The sequence below is a fragment of the Alligator mississippiensis genome, chromosome 6 (genome assembly GCF_030867095.1).
Source record: "Alligator mississippiensis isolate rAllMis1 chromosome 6, rAllMis1, whole genome shotgun sequence".
Lineage (NCBI taxonomy): Eukaryota > Metazoa > Chordata > Crocodylia > Alligatoridae > Alligator > Alligator mississippiensis.
In genome coordinates, this window is record NC_081829.1 from 59,576,135 (window position 1) to 59,592,534 (window position 16,400).

The window sequence follows — 16,400 nt, forward strand, 5'->3', positions numbered from 1 at the left end:
ACTTCAATAGTTTTCACTTGCACTTTTTGTGGACATTTAACAGTCCCCACAACATTCACATGATTGAGCATACTAGAACACATACACCTGGAAAGTGAAGTTTATACACACTAACAATTGCAGGAAATGAACTAAAAATTTATGTCACAAAATCATTTGCACCACAATGTCAATAAGAGTTATGTCCATCTAGTCACAAAATGCTAGCATATGATCAATATGATGGATTAGTCTGAACTAAGGCAAGTATTACAATTTCTGACTTTGGGATGTGAAAAATAATCAATTATTTATGAAACATGACAGATAGTTTTGAAAAAAAAAAGAATAAATCTGAAGCTATAATCTACTTATGGGGATTTTGCAGAGTTTGGGACTGAAGGAGATAGATGAATTAATAAACAATTACTCTTTCATTCAGCTCTAGTTTAAAAGTATCTAACAGAATCCCTTTAAGGAAAAAATGTATACATCATACATAATGGGGAAAAAGCATCATTGGTAAGCATTTAAAAACAAAGAATTAAGTGATAAGAGGTTACAAAAAACACCACACAACTATACTTACTGGAAAGAACAGTAGTAAGGAAGATGTAGTCAGAAAAAGAGATGAGTCCACATTCTCCAAGGGTATAAAATATACTGTCTTCATCAGCAAACTTCTCTCGTTCCTGGGATAACTTCTATATTATATAGCCAACCCATACCACCAAAGGGAGAAAACAAAAGAATCAGTTAAAACACAAGAACAGAAAGAGGTATTATTATGGCATTTTCATCAATAAACTTTTCCATGAACACATCTGTACTACTATTTAAATACAATGGACCATTTCCAACCTTCAAACCTATCAGAAGTAATTTGTGAAGATCAGTGCGTTTTTATTTCAAAGAAAGTATAGTAAGAAATTGAACAATTTTTAAAAATTTTAGCTTACTATATATATACATAGAGATATCAACACATGATGTGCCTTTTGTTTAGGTCTGTCTGATTTTTCCAGGAAACGTACTATACAGATTTCGTCAATGTAAAATTTGGAAAGGCACTCTGGACTTTTTCTATGAGTGTAGTCTAGTTTAACAAAAGTTTAGATAAACTAATTTGATTTGAATTATCTGAAGTAACTAAATATTGTTACCAGAAGACTTAATTATTAAAAAACTTTATTGTAACACTATCATTTGCTTGGTAAAGTCAACTACATGAGTCTGAATTCTTGTACCACTTCTGAATCTTTTTGGTACCTTGATACTTTCCAATTGGGAAAACATGTATTAGATGTATATCGTCCCCTGATCTCCTTGCTATCTGAAAGCCAGTGGATGACTAATCCACCGAAGCTTTAAAGACTGAAAAGGATCCACAAAACTGTGTTAGAAGCCAAGTACTGAAGTTCATACTGGTGAACTACTTGAAAAATATTAGAAGACACACGCACGCACACACACACGGAAAATGTTTACTACAAAAAGATTAAGTGCAGTTGAGATTAATCTATATAAATTCATGCAAGCATAGAAGCAAGGGACAACGCAAGCTTAAGGACAGTATTTGGAAGCAACACCAAACACCACCACACGAGGGTCCAGCTACACACTGTCCCCCATTGTTACCTCTGTCTAGCGATGATCCCATCATATACAAGACAAAGGAAAGAAAACTGGTTAACCAATTACAAAAGAAAGCACACAAAACATCAAAATGATCTGTTAGATTTGCAAAAGCAAGAAAGATTTGGAACAAAGGTAGATGCTGTGATTATACACTGCTAAGAAATCTAGGTATGAATCCCAGCAAGAGTTAGCTTTTAGTCTCTAAGGTACAGACCCATCATCTACAGCTAATGTCTCGCATTCATCTGATTTTTGAGAGAACTCACCATTCTACTTGACAGCAGATTGGGGATTAGTTCATCTAATAATTTAAATGAAAATTTAAGCAGTATCTGGCTTGGAAACCACAAGAGAAAAAAAATCATATTGATCAGCAAGTATACAACTTCCAATGAAGTTCAGCTCTATTGAACAAATACAACTTGTAGTAATTGCTCCTTCTTTTAGACATGGGTCTGTTAAGAATCTAAAGTGAGGTAAACCACTGGCAGCAGCAGAAAGTATCAATGCTTTGCACAAGAAACTGGCAATTCACATTCAATAGGCATCAGGCTGTAGATTCTTTCCATAAAGTATTTTGGCCATCTTTTGCAACAAAATAGATCTGCACAAAATTTACACATAAGTATCTGTACAGCACTTGTCTTTAACATGATTAGCAAACTACATTTATTACCCAAAGAAACTATTCTGTTGAGAGATGGTGATTTTCAGTCTTTTATTGCATTATGTCAATTGCTGTAATTTCAGCTGTATATCCCACTCCCACGTCTTACTGAATGGCTTTGCTTGGTCTTTATCTCTATAGTTTGCAGCACAGTAAACCACCTACTAGCACATAGATAACCTACTCTGTAAATATTTCATATTTAACAGACATCATTAAATGCTGGATGTGGTTGATTTAATCTTCATGGGTTGTATGCATTTAAAATTGTTATTTGATTCTTAATGGCTGGAAAAGTTCCCTATAAAATTAAAAAAATAATGTCAATGAACTAAAACACCCAAAATTGAGCTCTAAGTGTTTTCTGAAACAAAAGAGTTGTAAGTAGTATTTAGAAGTATTCTCCCACTGAATTTTTTCTTAGAGCAGCCAACAAAAATATATCTATTTTTAAATAATTACACTGGTAGTCAGACAGGCACAAACCTGGGAAATCTAAACACACAGTACCACAATGAGGTCTAATCCAGCTTCTGTTAAAGGAAATGGGAGTTACCATTTAAATTTGAATAGAAGCAAAAGCAGAGCCAGTTTGCTAGAAAAGTACTTTTGCGTGATGATCTGTTCAGAATTTCCTATCACAGGTTGAAGAGATAGTCTTTTAATTTTCTATATTATATCACATTTTTATATACACACATCTTTATATAGAAAGCATGGTCCAACAAGGATTTTACTGGGCCTTTTGGCTTTGTTTCTTTACCCATTCAAAGGGTAATAACATTGAGTTTCATTATTAATTATAGAATAACTCAGGTTAGAAAAAATTCAAAATGGATTGGTTATACCACTGAAATTTTGTAGAGACTAATATTAAAGGCATAATTTCCATAGCTAGGTCTCTACATATCAAGATCTATTTAATCTGGTCCATAAAATATTTTGAGTTTTAAGCAGTATCTTTTCTGCAGTCTTTTTTCTAAGATTTCAGCTAAAAGGTTAATATCAGGAATGAAAGAATAAGAAACAGCGTTACAAATTTTGAAAAAAGCAAACAATGTTAGATTTAAGCTGCTTCAGTAAATCTAAAAACAGCAAATTATCTTTACAATTTCATTAGTTTATCTGTACAATTTCAGTATAACCTTCACATTTCATGCCCTTTTGTATCTGAATGCAAGCTAATTTTCAGAGAGAGATGCTTGAGTTAAAAACTATTAAATCAAAGCTTTTCAAACACCCTACAAAAACATTCACCTTTGCAATTATTTTAGAATCTCAAAAACAGAGTAACCAGTTAAGGTCATCAAGCATTGCCTAAAGAACATTCAGAATGTAGCATTCAAATTAGCAATCCACTGCAAAAACAATAAGCTTTATTAAGCTATGAAATCGTATTAGATGAACACACACTCTCACACACACTTGCACACAAATATAAAAGTCCAATATATCATTATTTCAATAAAAAAGTAACTATATATTAACTAAAGAGGTATCAAGCTGAGTAGAATAACTTTTATGAACAACATTCAGATCATAAGTCAATTTTACAAATATTACCCATCATCATCCATGAACAGAAAGGTTTAGCTACATTTAAAAATACAGTCCATTCCTTACAATTGAGGCTAAAACTGCAAGTCAATCTATGAATCGAAATTTAATCTAAAGAATAAAAGTAGTAGTCATCTTAAGACAACAACTGAAACTGATGATGCATGTGCTGCTTGCTGTCCAACATGCTATGGTGTATTGCAATAAAAGCTATATAATAAAACACCAGAAAAGCAATTCCATTATTTAGCCAGAAATCCAAAGTCATCATAATAGTAGTGTTTTCCCTTATGGCAAAACACAGAAAAAATATGTAAATTGTTTCCCACCCCCTTACTGTATCAAAAATCTGACCAAATGGCAAGTCAAAAAATGTTTACTTTTCTTATGATCTCAGCTAAAATGAACTAATGCAAAAGGAGGAGGACAGGCATAATTTTTTACACTTTTTAAAAAAAGAAGTTTCCAAATTTTAGTTCTCAAATATATACATTGCAAGCAAGTACAGACTCAAAAAGTAATATTCCAGCTTCTCCAAATATTCTGCCAATATACCTGAATGCTGATTTGCAAAACACCTAGTATCCATTCCTGATTTTTTAAATCAAACACTGCCAAATAAACAGGACAGTTTTCAGTTGCAGACAAGTGCATGTTACTTAAACCAAATCTGAAGTCATCCAGAATTTTTTTCAAGTGTTATAGAAGACAGGGGGATGGGGAAAAAAGTTACAGTATTTGGAATCTCTTGGCTAATTCTGCCCAAAGCAAGCAAATCTATTGCCATCCTGTTGGAATGCTAGTGAAGGTGCAGTAAGAGATCCCAGTACTCTGGGTATCGCAAGGTGTCATTTATGGTTAACAGATCAAAGCAGACACTAGATATGTTTATAACTCAATTAAGCAAACTGGATAAAGGATATAGGTTTACAAGTTAATTTATTAGGTATTATCTTAGAAATGTATTTGAATTTCAAGGTTGATTATATTCAAAGCCACTAACATACATCTTTTTTAAAAAGCTTATCTAAACCTGGCAGTACCATTTTATTTTGCACTTCAAAAACTACTTAATGAGCAGCATTTAATATACAGCTTTTAAAAGGAAGTATTTTTGGCAAGTAATTTAAAGATGACAGTTTGAATTTCAATCTGGGGGAAAGAGCCACACATTTAGCAATTGTGCCCATGCAATTAATACTTGTGTTTCAATACCCACTTTGTGCATACATGCATCAAAGCTTCAGGAAGTTCTCCATCTTAAGCAATCTCTTCACAAACCTTCCATCCTCTTTCAAAATAACAGAAGCATAGTGCACGTAATAAAATGGATAATTTAAACCAAAATTAGGAAGTATTTTGCAAATTAATTACATTGTAGTTCAACTTCAAGTATTCTTTACTATAGCTTTTCAGATGTTTTGTTCATTCTAAATTCTGTAAAGTTATAAAAACTGTGTAACCATATATGAACTATGAATGCTTAAGATACCCATATATTTTACCTTGCTGTAAGGCAATTCTCTTTCAGTCCCAACTGACCACCTTTAGTTCTATGAACTACTCAAAATGCACACACTGAAATATAATTTTCATAGCTACAGGTATGAATATTCACAGAAGAAAATATTTAAAGAAATATTTGTGTTTAGAGCTTACAAAAAATATGATGTTGTTTAATGAGTCACCACTTAATGTTTCTGAAATTGCATATAATCAATGTCAAAGACTGAAACAGCTTTCTTTTAAAGCTAGTAAATGCATACATGCACACAATTATACATATGTACCATGCAAAATTAGTCTTCCTGGGATGTTGCATGGTACATAATTTCCCTAGGCCTGTGCCTCTTTAAACAAGATAAACAGCTGGAGATCCTACAGTGGAAACATCTAGACTAGGAACTAGGTCATGTTTTAAATCTTGTTAGTCAACACATTTTAATTAATACACTTTAAAATGTCTCATAGCATCTAACTTAGACAAGGTTTGGCACCTTTAAAAACTTGAGCTAGTCATGGTTAACCTCTCTGTGCTAAACAATGTTTAGAACGGTGCCAGTATGAACCTATTTTTCTAATCTTGCTAGAGCTTGTACAAATGTATCCTGCTAACCCAAACCAGTAAAACTCTTTCAGAGCTAGTACAGTCTAAAATCTAAGAAAAATTATACTGAGACTGTCTTATAAAAAGTGAGCAGGTATTCTGCAACAGTGCATACTTCAGAAAGAATATATCAGCAGGAAAAACCATTTTGAAATTCCTATGCAGTTCAAAGGATGATACACACTGTCGTTACGTTTACTAATATTAATGCCTCAGATTTACATTTCTATAAACAGCCTTGCCTTGGCACCTGACTATCCAATTAATACAGTCATTACAAACAAAAGAAATATTTCAGAAACAGATCTCAGATGTAGAACCCCATAATTCATGATGTAAAAAAGATCTAAAGAGTAAAAACTGGAGAGCCAGGTCCTGCAGAGCACTCTAAACAAGAACAACAACATTATTCCAGGGGGGTTTTCCTTATAGTAAGTAATCCTAAAGATCTCATTTCACCCTCCTGACACATATGGATAGTTTATTTTTTTATATAATAAATCAGAATACTGTTCCTCATCTTAAGTTGTTTATGGAGCATTTCACTGGATAATTATTTTTTGCAGTTAAATTAAGCTTCTATTAATTATGGAATAATTTGCAACACCACTAGTTAAATCTAGAACACATATGGCGAAGTCTACCTATTAAACGCAGGCAAATGCAAACAAGTTCTGAATGTCAAATTGAGAAGTATCAGAATATTAAAAAGTAGGTTGGCAATGTTAAGAAAATACCTACATCTTTACCCATTCTTAGGGCACCCTCCCTCCAAAAATAAATATGGTTTATGACCCTTTAAGTAGCGTATCTTGATGAAGATTTTAAAATAAATCTTTATTCATTAAGCTACATCTAAGTATGAGTATAAAACCTCTCTTTATACTGATTTCCACTAAATTTGAATTCAGACACTTTCAGGAGAATTAAGAGTTAAGCAGCAACTATTACTATTGGTGGTCTCCCGAGACTGGAAAGAGAAATTTACATATACTGTCCACAGCAGCACAGTAACTATCCATCACTGAAAAACAAACTGCACCTGAAATGCAAGGCCAGCATTCTACAGTCAGGAGGAAAAGAACAAAATTTTCCAGAACCTTCACAAGCAACAAAACTGGACATGCAAGGGAGAAACCCCTGCTAAAAAACGCAAAAGGAAAATGCCTCTTAAAAAGGGACAGTCTATACTTTTAATTCCCCACTGATGGAGTGTCTCAGCACTCAAGTGATGTAAAGTTTTGCCATTTTAATATAGTTTCCATTAATATACCAAATATTCCCAACACTTCTTTTTCAAATAAAGTAATTTATTCTTTGATTTAGGGCCACTTTGTGCTATCACAGCAATTTAAGAGTAGTTCTTCAGGAATGCCATTTAATTTAATCTAAACCAAATATGATTATTTTTTAGATTATAAGCACAAACATTTTCAATTTACCACAGGGCACTGCAGGAACATCACACACAAAGAACAAATCAAACGTGATCTCTCATCTGTGAAGGGTGATTATTTTTCATGAATCTACAAAGAACAATTTCTCAATACTGAAGGTGCTATTGGATTTCAAGGTCTCTCAGAAATTAACAAAAAACAGTGCTGAGAGATTCTGGTTTAATCAGGTATTGATGATGACAAAGCCCTAAAAGGTCATGTTTAATTTAAGTAACTATGGAGATTCTATAAAATGTACTGATATATGCATTCAGAACTAAGGTACAAAGTTTTCCTACAACAAAAAACATGACTTTGATTCAAGGAAGTCAAATTTTCTCATTCCCTGCTTCTTATTATTTATGTTTCATATAAAAAAAAGCCCACTAACCTTTCTGAACTTCTCATTGGGCTACTTAGGAAAGGCATAAGAATGTCACTGTTGCCTAAAGAAACTGTGCTGAGCAGTTCTACCCAAGTAGTTCAGAATTAGCATATACAAAAGTTATGTCCAAAATTAACTATGTTAATTTGTTTAATATTAGCAGTATTAATAAGGTTCTGAATTCAAGTACTTTAAAGAGTTAGGAAAACATCAAAATTAAGATTGTCCATGAAATATTAACTTGCCTTCCTTATGGCATTAGCTTTTGATACATTTTTTATCACATTAATGGGCTATTTTTTCCAGCCTCCTTAAGTATTCAGGATGGGCAGCGACTAGGAAAAAAAAAAATCAAGACTGTGCATTAAATGGAATCCCCTGTCAGATCTGTGTCATTTGTTACAGAGGATATGGAGGAAATTAAATGTAGAAAAAGGATGGTTTTATGGGAAGCCAAGGTTCCTACCAAAGGAGAACTAGATTCTATCTCTACTTCTACCAAAGAATTCCTGTGTGATCCTGTGTACATCAGTTAAATCAAAACTTTCAGAGGTAGTCGCTTTGTGTTCCGCATTTTCTGGATGCCCACGATGAGCCATGTATGCCATTTAATTTAATCTAATCTAATTTAATCTAATCTGTATACAAAAGTGTGAGTGCACACAGCTGCAACTGATGAAATTTGGAGCTGCTTGTGAATATCCTACAGAACATTAAGTATGCTGAAAAAATACCTGAAATGCTGAAAAAATGGCCCCAAATGACTCAAACTAGAGTAACAGCTCCTATTTTGGCCATAATTCCTCTGTGCTTTGGTTCTACCTGGAAAATGGAGATAATACCACCTTACCTCACACAGGGTACCATTAATTGTTACAACACAACTTGATTGCTGCAGTGATCATAGGAATCATGCAAGTAGGGCTGGAAGGGACCTCATAAGGTCATATAGTCCAGCCCCCTGTTCGAGCCAGGATCAGCCCCGACTAAACCATCCCAGCCAAGTGTCTGTCTTACCAGCTTTTGAAAGTTTCCAAGGATGGAGATTGCCCAACTCCAGATAGCCTAGTTCCAATGCCTGACCACCCTCAGTCAGAAAGTTCTTCCTAATTTCCAATGTAAATTTCTTATAATGCAGTTTAAGGCAGTTGTTCCTAGTCCTGTTTTTTACACCCACAGAGAAAACCCCATCTCCATCCTGTCTGTAATGACCACTCAGGGAACTTGAAGATGTATCAAATCCCCCCTCAGTCTTCTCTTTCCAGAATAAATAACTTTCAGCCCTTCCTCATGAGTCTTGCTTCCCAGGACCCTCATCATTTTTGTTGTTCTGTTGCTGTTGGACCCTTTCCAAATTGCCCACATCCTTCTTGAAGTGGGGCCCGGAATTGGACACAGTACTCCAGATAAGGCCTCACTAGTGCTGAACAGAGCAGAAGAATCACTTAACACTTGATTTGCAAGTGACACTTCTATTAATACAACCCAGTATACTGGTGACTGCTTTTGCAACAAGAGCATATTGTTGGCTCACAATCAGTTTCTGGTCCACCAAATCTCATGAGAAAATTAATAATTTTACACTGAGAGCGGGTACTGAATAGTGGGTGTGTCTACACATTCATTAATGTGCTTTCGCTACTACGTATTAAGTTTAAAACCTCTAATATGAGGTACTACATAAAGGCATATTAGGTTGTCCTAATGCTCAGTAGCAAAAGCGAATGCTTTTTAGTGACACTTAATGCGCAGTAGCCTATCTGACTGCACATTAGCATATTAGCACTTTTTTATACACCACTTTAATGCTCAGTAGAATAGGCTACTGCGCACTAAAGTGCACACGCAGATGCGCCCAGTAGGTAGTAAATGAGGCCTAAAAAATATTTACTGAATGAAGGAGTCCTGGGGAAAAACAGCATGCAATTATATAATTAAGAACTACCATAAAAAGGAAAATCACAGCATTTCCCAAACTTTTGATACCTAAAGCACTCTTTTTTCAATATTGAAGTGTGCCACCAATTTTACTCTTACATTCAAGTGGGGAAAAGCAGCGTTAGCATGAATGAAGTTTGCAGGTGTCTGGTCCTGGCACAGCTCCCCAGGGGCTGGAAGACTGTGTGCAGCTAGGGAGTGGTGGGGACTGGGAGAAGCAATGGCAACACAGACTCAGGGAAAGCCCTTCTTGGGGGAAGAGGCTGTCAGGCTGAACAGGGGCAGCAGTCTCCCTGATAGAGCATACTGAGCTTCTCCATTATACACCCTGGGGCCGAGGGCTGGAGATGAGAAGGGGGTATCAAACTCTGGACTGCCCTGGGAAGTAACAAGACACAGGTATGGCTGGGGAACGGAGGCTGAATACAGGGACCCTTGTTTGCAAGGGCTCCCAGCTGCCTGCAGTCAGCTGGACCTGGGAAGGGAGGAAAGAGGAGGATGGGACTCTCACCTACCTGCTCAGCAGGAAGTGGAGTGGGGAGGGGACATGCTCTGCTGCACCCTGCTTTGCACTTTGCTCTGTATGCACACTGTTTCCCCAGCTTAAAATACAAGAGAAAAGGAAGGAAAGTATAATTTTATGCAGTGCACACTGCTCCTGTGGCACACTAACATGCTGCAGCACATGCATTGAAATCACAGGCGCACACACGCTGGGTCCTGGTGATTCCAAAACCAAAGGGTGCAAGTTAAGGTATTTCTCCTTCCCACCTCTGGCTTGTCTTCCACACCTACCTCCTCCCCATCCAACCAATCCCTCCTATTATGCTCCAGTTCTCCACATCTACCGAAGCCTCCCCCTTCTCCATGCTTACACATGCTCCCTGCATCACCTTCTCTGTCTTATACCTGCATCCCTCCCCCACCCTGTTTGAGTTCTCTTCCTTCTCCAGCACAAAACCCCATGGTCACGTTACTTACTCAACAGTATTAAAAACCTAGCTGCTGCCTCTGCTAGTGCCAAAGTTGCAAGAAGAAAGCAAACAAAATATTGATAATATAGGAAAGAGTCTGCCAGTGTATCTGCCACCAGAGCAACCCTTGGCAGCCAAGAGGAACATTTACAAGGATAATACTTGTACTGTAACTTGCCAAATGCAAATGGCATCTTTGGAGAATTTAGCAGCTGGAATATAACAAACAGCACACTGAGCATGAGCAAGCTAAGATTTTGCCTAAATTTAACTTAAGTTTTGGGAGAGGGAGGGGGAAGGAAGAAAGACAGAAGGAAGATCCCTCACAGAAAGACAAGCTGTCTGCCAGATTTCAAACATTTACTCTAAAGCATGAAGGTACTAGAGCTAAACGAAACAGCTATTGGAAATTATTTTAAAACGGGCAGAGCAATGCATTTTCCCCAATTCTTGAAAACAGACAAACAATTTCTAACCATTCCTTGAATGTAGCTAGTATTGTAGCTATACTGTATAAGCTTAAAAATTCAGAAGGGTGCTTAAACTAGCCTTTTCAAAATTTGTGTGCAGGCAATCCTCCTCTGACTTACGACATAATTGGTTCCTGAAAACTGTAGTCGAAATGTTGTAACTGGGAACTGATTTTCCCTAAGGAAACAATGTTATAAATGAGGGATTGCTTCCTGAACCAAGGCCCGATAACCTATTTTCACCATAAATAACCCCAAATTTTGTACTCAATCAATTATAGATGAGTAATATAGGTATATTAATGTATTTATATTGTAAATAGCTATCATATTGATTTGGAAGGACTTCATTGAGGTAACTTTGCTGGGCATTTTGAAGGGCTCTGGCTGGAGTCTTCTTAGGAGTCTTGGCTGCAGGTTTTTCTAGAGTCTTGTCTTTCTTAAAGAAAGTGTCCAAGGAAGTTTGGACAGATGTCCTCCAGGTGATGCAGTGAACTTGTCAAAACTGATATCAGAAAGTTGAAACGGTGTCAATTTATAAATGCTTTATAATTTATAACATTTATAAATGTTGTAAGTGTGAAACGTAACTCAAAATGTTGCAAGTCAAGGACTGCCTGTACTTTCAAACGCCTGCCATTTTGCAATTTACTTTTGGCCAGACAAATGCCTATCCATTCTAACAGAATAAAAGTGATTCCATGACCTTAGGCTGGAAACTTTATTTATATCAGAGATAACTTACTGCACTTTAATGAAAAGAAGTCTTTGCATGCAAAGGGAGATACCACACAAGAAACAGGAATAAGTATACTCCGGTTTCTCAAAAAATCTGTTCCAAAAATAAAACCACTTATTAAAAATTTACCCCATGGATTGCATTCTCTTTAACATTTAATGTTTTAAGTTTAAATATTTAGAGATATTCTTTTCTTTTTGTGCGCCATGTATTAAGGTAAGGAATTAAAAGATAATTTGAGGGAGTGAGAAGGGGTAAGTATGTACTGTCCCTTTTATAAAAAGGCATATAATATGCATTTTGAAGCACAAACTGTTTAAAGCACATGCTGATAAGTCAGTACCTGCCAGAAATCCTGATGAAAGGGGACAGAGTTATAAAGAGGGAAGAAAATGAGGGAATGTTCGGTTACACCAAAAAACAAAAATCAAAATTAAAATAAAAAACCCCACAAATATTATGTATTATGCAACATAGCAACATAGAGCAAAACCAATTACTGACATCAGGAACAAAGAATTGCTGGATACCTAGGAACAGGAATTAAAGAGCACATACAGCAACTTGTAACATTTAGGAATCTCTGTCAAACAAGCCCTGTGAAAACGAGTAACAAAATTAGTAACACAAAGTAGTAGCAAATACTTCTAGCTTTGGCAGAAAGTAAATATGCTGCAAAAATTTGGTGAAGGGAAGAAGAAAAAAAGAAGCACATATTCTATTGTTTGTGGCTGTAAAATAACATTTATATTAAGGTTTTCTTCAGGGATGTTTGTGTGCCATGTATACAGACAATATAAGCAACCAAGCATTTTTTCAATACTTACAAAATTATTTTTAAACAAGAAGAATACAACCTGCAACTGTTTATTCATATAGATGTCAAATGAAAGGATACATCTTCCAAGAATATTGTGCAAGAATGAGAAAATGTCAGGAGACAAATGCCACACCAAATTAAAACCTCTTAAGCAACTGATCAGTTCAGGAAGTATCAACTGTCTGTCTTCTAAAAGAGCTCTGGTAACTGGGGAAAACAACAACAATAAACTAATGAAATCCAACTAGCTTCTCCAAATACAAGACAATGCTTTCAGCTCAATTTTAATTCACTGATATTTAGTTTAGCTCATGAACACAAGAGAAAGTCTTTCCGACATGCTTCTACACTCTATTCACAAACTGCCAAATGAAGACGGGTCCATGAGGCCAGTGTAAGCGGTCCATAGCTCATACTTATTCTCTTTGTTTTTAATTATGTTTGCTAAGGATGAATTATAAAATATAAAAAATTGCAATTATTGGTCCTAAAATTTTAGAAACTATTGTGGTAAGGGCATTTTATTTTGTAAGGGACAATGGGAGTAAAGAGACAAGATAAAGAAATGCTGTGAAAACACAGCAGTATGTTAAGTAATATAAAGAAAAAGAACAGAGCATATAAGAGAAAGGTTTGTGACTGTCATAACAAATACACCAATATTTTTTTATGTGAGTCAATACTTTTTTCTTTTTTTTTGTTTTAAGTACGGGGGGGGGGGGGGGGGGGGGGGGAAGCACTCTCTCATCTGTTTTAAACTCAATGTCTGCCTGCTTCCACAAAGACCCAAAGGCAAAAATTTTCTCTTTCAAATTTGTTACACCATGTTGGCAACTAGAGTAAATCATAGAATCACAGAATATTAGGGTTAGAAGGTGTGACAGCTGAAAATTATGTCTGTGTAATAAAAGTGCTTGCTGAAGGCTCTATGAAGGTTAGACCAAGTGTTTTTCTGTCATTTGTTCAGATATTAAGCTATATGTTGTTGCTAAGAGCCTAATTAAAGTTTAAGATGTAGTAAGGCCTTGTATAAGTAAGGCCTAGTAAATTAAGCAAAGCCTTGAAGTAGTAAGGCCCTATGGCATAGTTAAAATTAACCTTATCAAAAGGAATGCAAGACTTGTGCAGCTATTGGTCAGTCTAAAGACAGTTGAAATAAAAAGAATCTGAGTGGCTGTAAGTTATCAGTACCGTTCAGAAGCTATAAATTGGCTAAAACATCCAGAAATCATTCTGAAGGAAGATACAGCTCTGTGAAAAGGATTAGTTAAGCTGTTGACCTGGATCAGTGGGCCCATGGATCTTGAGGAGCCCAAGAACTGAATACCAGGGTCCTTCCCTGTACCTCTCGGACAGTGCTGATCAGGGACGCCTGACTTTACTGAACTTTGTGGAAAGAGAAGCTTGCTGTGTATCAGGCATCAGAGGGGACTGCCAATAAGTTGCTGACGTGAATTGCTTTTGTTTGTCATTGTTTGTCTTGCTACTACGTGTAGTTGTGTTTTTGTTAAGTCAATAAATCTTTCTTACCTTTCTACCCACGACCACACTCTCAATCCTGAACCAGACTAGATCAGTGACACCACAGTCACACCACAAATGTCCAAAATTGTACCCATAGCAATAGGCACTACACCTTTGTGCTGCTGTTTTGCAAAATACATCAGCTTGCAACAGCTCAGGCAGCCCAGAGCTTTCTGCACTCTCCAGCCACTCTTTAGAGGCCTGATCTTGTGTACCCAGTTAATTCCCTTGCAGGTATTCCCCAGGGACACATCACACTGCTGTACGCCAACTAATAGTGCATCTCTGCAAAAGGAGGAGACCCAGGCAGATGCCCTTACTTCAGGGGTCCCCATTCGCAGAGCAGCACCCTGCAAATCCCTCAGTTTGGGATTCCCCCTACCCCACCAAAAGCAGGAACCTTCGGGTTCACTCATTTGCAGAGGCACACACCTAAAGGATTAGGCATCTGAAGGCAGGGAGTCAACCTTGCAGGACAACAGGTGACATCAGTGTTGCCCAATTAAGTGAATCATCTGTGCCAGGACACATCTCCATTTAGCTGATCCTGCTCTAAAGATGAAATCTGGTTAAAGCCAGTCTTTCCGACTTCACTGAGCTTCGTGGAAAGAGAAACTTGACATCAGGCATCAGAGTGGCCTGCCGATAAGTTGCCGACATGAATTATTCTTGTCCGTCATTGTTTGTCTTGTTACTATGCATAGTTGTGTTTTTGTTAAGTCAATAAACCTTTATCTTTCTACCCCCGACCATACTCTCAATCCTGACCCCTCCGCAGGCAGCTGGGACATAAAGGACCTCAGGAGGTTATCTAGTCCAGCGTTTCCCAACTGATATGCTATGGCACACTGGTGTGCCATGAGGTATATCCAGGTGTGCCATGGCATTTTGTGCTGGAGCCATGCCCCCCTCCTGGCTGAAGCCAGACCCCCCACCTGCTGCTGCTGCTGTGGACACAGACAGACAGGGAGCGTTGCTCCAGCCAGTTAGGGGGCATGGCTCCAGCCCAAAATGCTGTCTGGCTGGACATATACCACCTCTTCCCTTCGGTGTCTGGCTGGGTGTGCACCAGCCCTACCCCCGTTGGCGTCTGGCTGGCCCCATGCCACCCTCTGCCCCCTCCCTGCATCCAGTGTGCCACAGTGCTTTTTTATTTAAGAAAGTGTGCTGTGGGTCAAAAAAGTCGGGAAACACTGATCTAGTCCAACCACTGCTCAAAGCAGGAACAGCCCAAACTAGATCATCCCAGCCAAAGCTTTGTCTAACGGGGTCTTAAAAACCTCCAAAAATGGAGATTCCACAACCTCTCTGAGTAACCCATTCCAATGTTTTACTACCCTCCTAGTGAGAACATTCTTCCTAATATCTAACCTAAACTTCCCTTGCTGCAACTTGAGACCGTTGCTCCTTGTTCTGTCATCTGCCATCACTGAGAACAGTCTAGCTCCTCTTTCAAACCCCGCTTCAGATTTGGAGGCTGCTATTTAATCCCCTCTCGGTCTTCTCTTCTCTAGACTAAATAAGCTCAGTTCCCTCAGCCTCTCCTCAGAAGTCATGTCCCCCACCCCCCTCACCATTTTTGTTGCCTTCAGCTTGACTCTCCCCAATTTGACCACATCCTTTCTGTAGTGGGGGGGTCCAAAACTGAACACAGTACTCCAGATGTGGCCTCACCAGTGCTGAATAGAGGGGAATAATCACTTCCCTTGACCTGCTGGCAACACACCCACCAATGCAGCCCAGTATGCCGTTAGCCTTCTTTACAACAAGGACACACTGTTGGCTCATATTCAGCTTATTGTCCACTGTAACCCCAAGGTCCTTTTCTACAGAGCTGCTGCCCAGCCAGTCAGTCTCCAGCCTTTACTAGTGCATGGGATTGTTGTTCTGTCCTAAGTGCAGAACTTTGCACTTGTCCTTGTTCAATCTCATGAGATTTCTTTTTATCCAATCCTCCAGTTTGTCTAGGCCACTCTGAATCCTAGCCCTACCCTCCAGCATATCTACTACTCTCCCCAGCTTGGTGTCATCTGTAAACTTGCTGAGTGCACTCTATGCCGTCTTCCAGGTCATTGATGAAGACATTGAAAAAAACTATCCCCAGGACTGACCGCTGGTGCACTCCACTTGATACTGGCTGCCAACTAGATATCAAGCCATTGATTA

The 16,400-nt window shown here is 37.6% G+C and overlaps 1 protein-coding gene across 3 annotated transcripts in view; it reads right to left on the reverse strand.

The window, feature by feature from the left end:
• Positions 1-16,400, reverse strand: part of MICU1 (mitochondrial calcium uptake 1) — a 239,657-nt gene that overhangs the window by 127,676 nt on the left and 95,581 nt on the right. For 2 of the 3 annotated variants that reach the window (XR_002089378.2, XM_019484315.1), the window contains exons 6-7: positions 1,884-1,949; positions 569-683 (exon numbers count right to left, since the gene is read on the reverse strand). Coding sequence is in view for 2 of the 3 variants with exons in the window: in XM_019484315.1 (XP_019339860.1) it covers positions 569-683; positions 1,884-1,949 (181 nt within the window). In the remaining variant the exon portion in view is untranslated. The remainder of the gene's footprint in view (positions 1-568; positions 684-1,883; positions 1,950-16,400) is intronic. The other variant, XM_006265068.3, reaches the window with a different exon arrangement.